We start from the raw sequence: 8602 nt of genomic DNA, 5'->3' as shown, positions 1-8602 counted from the left end.
TGACTATGTTGGCCAACCGGAGTCCGGCCAAGAGTGCCTCGTATTCCGCCGCATTGTTGGACGCTTTGAAACTGAATTTCACTGAGCTCCTCAATTCAGCGCCCATAGGTCCTTTTAAGACTATACCGGCTCCCGCTCCTTCTAAATTGGATGCCCCATCCACCTCTAGGATCCAACTTATCTATTCTGTGTCTATTTCTGCCGGTTGATCGTGAGTAGTTGTTTCAGCCACAAAATCTGCCAGAACTTGTGCTTTCAGGGCTGGCCTAGCTTCATACCGGATGTCAAAGCCACTCATCTGAACCGACCACGAAGCCATTCTGCCGGAGGTTTCTGGTCGGTGTAATGCTTTCTTCAATGGCTGGTTGGTTCGTACTACTATTACGTGTGCCTCGAAATACCTCCTTAGCTTTAATGCTGCCGATCTGAGCGCCAAAGCAAACTTCTCGATTTTTGCATATCGTACCTCGGGTCCCTTCAAGACCTTGCTAGTATAGTATATTGGTGTTTGGAGACCCAACTCTTCTTTGACCAGGACTGCCGCTACCGTCTCTTCTGCCACTGCAAGGTATAAGTACAGGATCTCTCCTGGTTCTGGCTTTCCAAGTACTGGCGGAGTGCAAAGATAAACTTTTAGTTCTTCAAACGCCTTTTCGCATTCGTCATTCCATTGGAAGTTCTTCGTATTTTTCAATGTTTTGAAAAATGGTAAACACCGTTTTGCCGAGCAGCTCATAAAACGCCCGAGTGCAGTCACACACCCATTTAACTTCTGCACTTCCTTCACCGTTCGAGGTGCTTTCATCTCTTTGATTGCTTCGATTTTCACCGGGTTGGCTTCTATCCCTTTCTCGGACACTACATGCCCCAAGAACTTCCCCGATCTCACAGCAAATACACATTTATCCGGGTTGAGCTTTATGTTGTATTTCCTTAGCTTAGCAAAAGTTTCTGCGAGGTCTTTTGCGTGGCCTTCAATGCTTCTGGATTTCACTACTATGTCGTCTACGTATACCTCCACATTCCGACCCAACTGGTCATCGAACACGTAATTCATTAACCTCTGGTAAGTTGCTCCAGCATTTTTCAATCCAAAAGGCATTTTCTGGTAACAAAATGTTCCCATGTCTGTGACAAAAGATGTTTTCTCCTCATCTTCTTCATCCATTGGCACCTGATGGTAACCCTGGGAGGCATCTAAAAACGCAAAAACCGCAAAGCCGCAGGTCGCATCTACCAGCTGGTCAATGCTTGGTAGAGGGAAACTGTCCTTCGGGCAAGCATTGTTAAGATCGGTATAATCTATACAAAGCCTCCATTTTCCATTTGCTTTTTTGATCAATACCGCGTTAGCGAGCCACTCCGAGTGGTGAACCTTTCTGATGAAACTTGCTTTGAGCAGCTTGTCGACTTCTTCTTTGATCGCTATTTGTTTTTCGAGAGAGAAAACCCTCTTCTTTTGCTTCACCGGCTTACAATTGGGATCAACTTTCAGCTTATGAGTTATGACTTGAGGATCTACCCCCCCCCCCCCCCCGATCTCCTCCGGCTTATTAGAGAACTCGGATGCAAATTCCCATATCTGTTGTATGACAGCTGCTCGGCCCTCTGATGGCCAATTTATGCCCATTTGTACAGTCATGTCACTATTGGGGAGTTGGACTGCTTCCAAAGGCTCGGGTGGCTTTTGACCCTTCTTTTCTTTCAAAGTGAGTTCTGGGGTCTCGATATTCATTGATTCTACGGCGGGCTGAATTGTGGTCATGTAGCATTCTCTAGATACCCTCTGGTCGCCTCGTATGGCGATTACTCCCTTCTCAGTCGGCACTTTCATCATCACATATCTAATACAAGTAGCAGCACCTGTACTATACAACATAGGTCTACCCAGTATACCATTATAAGCTAGTGGCATATCGACAATCATAAAAAGAGTTTTTACCTGCCTTGTTGGTTCCGCCAAAATTCCAGCTCGTCCCTCCTTTTGTGGGATTTCGACACCGAGTATTAAGTCTAGCTCAATCATTCCTTCCGGGCTTACAGGTGTTCCTCCTAAACCGAGGAGAGGTGTACTGACAGGTTTAAGCTCTGATCGGGTGCCTCCCAATTGTAAATACGCTGCCAAAGTTAGCAGATTCACCGAACTCCCATCGTCTACTAGAAGTCGTCTTACCCATTTTAGTTGGATAACCGCCGAAATAACCAGAGCATCCTCATGAGGGAACTCTACTCCCTTGCCATCCTCTAGAGAAAACGATACCTCGGGCCACCGGGGTCCCTCCATGACCGACATCACCGTTTTCTGTTTTTTCTTCCAACGTCTCTCTGAGCTTACAGTTCCTCCTGCTAGCGTATTAATCACTCCGGTTATTTGAGACCTCTTGGCCTGGGGATCAGGCTCCCGAGATGTACTAGGCTCATTTCGGACTGGGTTAGGTCGGCTCGTCGGTGGCTGTTGCGGGGGATTGGTTACGAAACCCTTCAACCTTCCTCTGCACACCATTCGATCCAGCTCTCTTCTCAAATTACCGCAATCTTTGGTCTCATGCCCGTGCCCCTCATGGAAATCACACCACTTTATTTTATCTCCCTCTCTCGTCATCCGGGGTGGGTAATAAATATACTCATTATTAGCTTTTATCCACATCAGGATCTGATCTCGGGGAGTATTTAACGGCACAAAATGCCTCTCCTGCCCTCTGTTGTCGATGTAACTATCTTCACCTCCTCCGATATTGTAGCTCGGTCTGAAGTTTGTAGTTTCTCCACTGTTTCGGCCGGGGCCACCCTGGAACTGGGGTCTCCCTCTTCCCCCTGGTTCATAATTAGATCGAAAACGCTCCTGGCTTCTCCCCCCCCCCTGGGGAGTTGTGCTTCTGGGTATTTGGTACCGAGCTGGGTGCCTGCCTCTGTCGCTCCTCATCCAGATTCATATAATTCCATGCTCGATCCATAAGCTCAGTGTATGTCTCCACTGGGTTAGTTATAAGACTGTCCCGGAACGATCCCATAGTGGTGTTATCCTTCATGGCGTCAATGGTTGTATCATCAATGAGATTTTCCACTTGGACCGCTTCCGAGTTGAAACGAGATATGTAATCCTTCAGACTTTCTCCCGGTTTCTGAAAACATTTCTTTAAGTCGGAGGACTTTTTCTTCCTCTGTATGCTCGGAGCAAAGTGCGTTTTAAAAGCTAGAGCCAAAGCTTGGAAACTTTCAATGGATCCATCCGCCAGACTTTGATACCAATTCTGCGCAGCATCAACCAAGGTGGTCGGGAAGATCTTACAGATGGAGGCATCAGAAACGTTCTGAACACTCATTGATACCTGAAAACAATTTAGATGTGTCATTGGATCAGTTTTTCCATTATACTGCTTTATAGTGGGGTATTTAAACTTATCTGGGAATGGCTCGTCGAGGATAGCTCGGCTGAGGGGGCTTCCTATGCCAAGTAAGGTAACCGGTCTCGACATAGCTTTGTTCCCCTTCTGTTTGGCTAGTTCAGCCTGGACCAGTCGTGTGACTTCAGCACCTATCGATTTCCTGTCCGGGTGGTCGTTGCCCGAGCTATGTACACTTTCAGCTACTTCCTTCCTGGCTGGCGGGACTCCTGCCCTAGCAGCCTGCAGAGGTTCCACCACCGGATCTGGCACTTCTCTTCCCAAGCCGGTTGTATTACGCGGTCTATCCGGTGGTAGGTCCTCTCCGTGCAATCCCTCCCTTGGAGGAATAGGAGCGTTCTGGCCTTCTGCTCCCAGAACTGTAGCACCTTCAGCAGGTATACCCCGACCTCCGGTCACCCGTGTTGTGCTTGGATGCACTGGGGTTGGAGTCGTAGCGGCGTTGTATCCTGGGTAATACTGGGCCATGACAGCAAGATGCATTTGCTGGGCCTGATGCAACTGGCGAGCCATGTATTCCAGATATTCTTGAGCTTGTAAGACCGCCGAGGGTATATCTTGCCCAGAAACCGTTCCCGTTCCGATTGGCACCGGTGTAGTGTCTACCGGAAAACTGAGTTGAGTGGGAGGTAACGTGTTGTGGAGGAAGCTCTGTGGAACGGTGGTCCCTGGGGTGGATAGAGTGGTATGACCAGTATCGGAGGTGAATGGGCTCACCCTAGGATAGTTCTCCATCCCATACGCGGGCATAAAACCAGCTCCGCTGCCAGAGGCCCTGGACCCTCCCATCTGAGTGTTGGCCGGAGGTGTTAAACCAGTGATCACGGAAGTACGACCACTGGCAGAACTTCCCCCAACCGGAGTAGTATCCGCGACCGTCTCCAGAGGGTCTATCCTCTCAATGCCAGGGTCATTAGCCATTGTTTTTCAATCAGAATCGCGCAACAATGTCACAAACTCAGACAAAAGAAGAGAAAATGGGATATTAAACGTTTCCCACAGACGGCGCCAAGTGATAAATCACCAACGCCTGGACCGGTCAGATGAACCTGAAAGAAGAAGAACACAGAAGGTCAGACGAAGAACCGGTGGAGGTCACCGGTAATTCGCTCCGACGATCAAGTCAGTATTTACTTGAAGAAGAAGAAAGAAGAGAAAAGAAGAAAAAAGAGTGTAGAGTGAGAAAAAGATACCTTTTAGGGTTAGTCATAAGGTGGTTTATATAGTTTCACCTGGCACGTGTGTCCCGCAGTGGATTATTGCTCCTTCTTGGTCCCCACAGAATCAGTTATCTGACGTGGCTTGCTTACGTTGAATCTCGCTTATCGAGTAAGATTTGCAGTACACGGAACCGTCTATGCGTCAGATTTTGTTCAGAGTTAGTTAGGGAGGACGTTAGCTCGGTAGGAGACTTGATACCGTGTTCCGTCTTGATAGTGACCGTGGTATCTCGTCCCGAGGTGGTCGAGCTTTTATTCTTTTTCTTTAGGTCGGTCACAAAGGTTATTGGGTATCCTGTCTCGGTATTCGCTTGACCGGGTGAGACTTCCTGTTGACGAGGCTGTTTTACTGCCTTATTACTGGTCCCGTTATCAATAATTCTTATAAATATTAACAAACACTATATTATATTTAAAATATAAAAAGTATCTAATTTATATTAATTAAATATTACATTTTATTTTACAATCTTTCATTCAATGTCTTTACACCAAGCTTTTTTATTGTAGTTAATTTTCAATAATGTAGTATGCAATTAAATTTCATAAAATTTATTTAAAATTATATTAATGATTAAGTTTATGAAAGCAACCTAAATAAATGTTTTTAAAATCATTTGTGTGTGGTTGGAACAAAGATTTGGGTGACTTAGCATTTTTAGCAGCTATAGTCCTTCTCCACTCAACTCAACTTTTTAGATTGCCAAATGAAAAACCAAGAATTATATAGAATGAACAAATTTATGTATAAGATCATATATTTAATTTCTTTCACAAGTGATAAAAAAAAAAAATTCTTTTTCTAGTGATGAAAAAAATCCAAGAATTATATACTTTTTTTTTTTGAAACTTCCAAGAATTATATACTTATCTCTCTATAAATACACTCTCTACTGTCACTCTTCCCCTCATTTCCTGGATCCTTCATTTTATTTCTCACCTGACACAAAATTCTGTTTCTTTCCCGCCAAAATCTTAACACTTTGCTTCTATTAAAGCTGATTAATTCCCCCTCTTTTGTCTATTTGTCTCCTCCTTTTTCTTTCTTTCTTTCTTTATATATAATTTTGTCACTTGTTTTTAACCTAACACAGTCTTCTCCCAAGTTCAAGAAACCTTAAAATCCATTTCCATGTCTTCACAACCAGCCACTCGTTCTTTTTCAAGATCCAGAGTAGTTCGAATCATGTTCAGCGACCCTTATGCTACTGATTCCTCTGATGATGAGAAACCAAAGAAAAGAAACAGATCAGTAAAGAAACATGTAAGCCAAATCACTTTAACAACTACTTCTTCTAAGGATAAAGACGTGTCTCGCAAGAGAAGACCAAGATCACCGGAATCTGACCGGAAAAAGTTCCGGGGTGTCCGTCAGAGACCATGGGGACGTTGGGCAGCGGAGATTCGTGACCCGACCGTAGGAAAACGTGTTTGGCTCGGCACCTTTGACACTGCTGAAGAAGCTGCTACTGTTTACGATCGTGCTGCTGTTAAATTAAAAGGTGTTAACGCTGTTACCAACTTCTCTAACTCCGTTAAAGTTCCTGACGTTCAAAGAACGTGTAGTAATAATTCATCCGAGTCTTGTGACTCGCCATCACGCGCCTTCTCGTCTTCTCCGACGTCTGTTCTCCGTTATGATGAGTTAACGCCGTTTGATGGTTTAGGATTCGGTTTCGGTTACAGTTTTGGGTTAGAAGATCTTGACTTGCCGTTGAATCTAACTGATTTCACGGTGTCGGGAAGACAGTTTGGCGGCGAGGATTTCGTTGACCTCGACGATTTCTTGGTCGACGTTATATGATCGACGTGTCTTTTGTCTCGTAATTATTGGGAAGTTTGGTGAGCGTTTGGTAATTTCAATATCCTTTGTTACTATGTGGCTGTACTACTACTCGTTTTTCGGGGCAAAGGTGGCAAGCTTGACTAAGAAATTCCAAGTTTACCCTTCCTCTTTGGAATGGTTTGATTAGTCAAACTACGGAGTGTAAATTAAAGTGGAGTTTTTTCGGCCGATTATTATAGGACGATTTTGTCACGTGTTATTATAAATTTTGTAGTCGTGTAATTAACGGAAAGATTATTAATTATTTAAATTAATTTGCAATTTATCGTTGTATCATGGAGTTAAACTGTTGTATTTATCTATTTTAAAGCATTAATTATAGAAATTTGTCTATACATTTTCATTCGTGTTAGTAAAAATAATAATCTTGATTTTTTTTTTGTGAATTAAAAAGGGTTAGAGATTTAGAAAATCACATTTCAAAAATAATATCTTTTTAATTCTTTCTAAATGCCAATTGAAAAATATAGATTCTTATTTTTTTCAAAATATAAAATTTATTCTAAAGACGATCTATTAAATACTCTCTAAAAAAATTCTCTCTAAAATTAAACTAAATTTTGAATTTTTAGCTGTGATTTCGGTTGTAGTCTCTTCATTGGTATACTCATATTTATTCTTGTTTTTTGTTTCTTTTTTTTTGTATAAAATTTCTTTAATCTTAAAGTTTTGTATATTTTTTAATGTGTTTTTATTTATGTAAATCTTTCAATTGTTTCAGCATTTGTTCTAGTTTTAGTTTAATTTTTTAAATAAAAGTTTTTTTCTCAAATCTAATTGAAGTATAATCAAAAAGAAAATATGGTATAAATGGTGCTTAAAATATGTTTTTGATTTACTTTACACTGCTAAAAATAATTATATAGTTTTTGAATTATTTGTCTCATTTATAGGACAATAGATGGAATTATAAAGATGAAATCAATTTTATTGTCATGAAATTTAAGTTTCAAGTCCATTGGAATTCGAATTTTGTTAAATGGCGATCAGTATAATTTTAGATTAATATAAAATTTAGGTCAAGTCTTAAGTAAGTGAGAGTAGCTATATAGTCTACGATCGTATTCATCATTAAATAATAAAAATAATTATTTTATACCATAGTCACAAGAATGAAAAAGAAAGGAAGTTTGAGTGGGGAATTTGGTGCGTGGGGGTGAGCGCAGGGATAGCTATCTTCTCTTGGGCATCACGCAAAGGCTTTGCAAATCAGATTTCCCATATTTTTATTAGTGTCAGTATTTTAAAAATCGAACCGATGGCCAAACCGGTGAGACCGTCTGTTTCCAGTTCAACCAGTTGAATGATCGATTCACCCAGTTTAATAAATTTTTAAAAAATATAAAAAAAATTGGGTTTACCAATTTTTTACTGATTTAACCTCTGGTTCACCGGTTCAACAACGAATTTTTTATCAGTTTAATTCGGTTTGATCCGGTCCAACCCAGTTCAATTAAAAAATCCGGTTTTTTGCTATTTAAGATTAGACCATCGGTCGGATCTCGGTTCGACCCCGGTCCAATCCGATTTTTAAAACACTGATTAGTATATGTCATTGTGTCTATATAGACTAATAAATTTATCCTACTAAATTTTTATTAATAGAGACTAACCCTATGGTGAAGGCATTTCGGTACTGAAATTTCGGATTTGAATATTAGTAATTCCAGTGTTTACGGCTAATTTAGAAAATAAAAATTTAATTGCCGGTTGAAAACCGTATTCCAGCATAAGTATAATGGAACCGAGTCGTATAGGATTTACTATTTTGAGTGAATTCTAGGATTCGTCTAAGGCGAAAATCCAATAACAATAAATCTGAATCCATGAGACCTCGTTGTGCCTAAAGGCTGAAGGAGTATTAGCTTGAATCCCCAGCAAGACCGAATCTCAAAGTACCCGATAAAGATTCGGAATCGAGTTTAAAACGCCTGGCCAAACACCTGATTACATGGAAATGGAATAATATTTAGAGGATCAGATGTATGGAATTACTTTCCTATTCGGAGGCATACTTCTATTTGAAAAGATAAGCTCATTTAGAAAGACACTACTAAATTGGACTCTCTTTTGAATAAGGAATCATTTTCATTTCAATCACACACATACTTGATAGGAATCACTTGTTATTC

General features: G+C 41.3%; 1 protein-coding gene across 1 annotated transcript; it reads left to right on the top strand.

Moving 5' to 3' along the window:
• Positions 1–5470: 5470 nt before the first annotated feature.
• LOC126666776 (pathogenesis-related genes transcriptional activator PTI6-like) lies at positions 5471–6731 on the top strand. The gene has a single exon (XM_050359637.2). The coding sequence runs from the start codon at positions 5757–5759 to the stop codon at positions 6426–6428; it is 672 nt and encodes a 223-aa protein (XP_050215594.1). The 5' UTR covers positions 5471–5756; the 3' UTR covers positions 6429–6731.
• The last annotated feature ends 1871 nt before the right edge of the window (positions 6732–8602 follow it).

This window comes from Mercurialis annua, linkage group LG2 (genome assembly GCF_937616625.2).
Source record: "Mercurialis annua linkage group LG2, ddMerAnnu1.2, whole genome shotgun sequence".
NCBI lineage: Eukaryota > Viridiplantae > Streptophyta > Magnoliopsida > Malpighiales > Euphorbiaceae > Mercurialis > Mercurialis annua.
The sequence above is the reverse complement of the archived record's forward strand: the minus strand, read 5'-3'. Positions and strand labels throughout refer to the sequence as shown.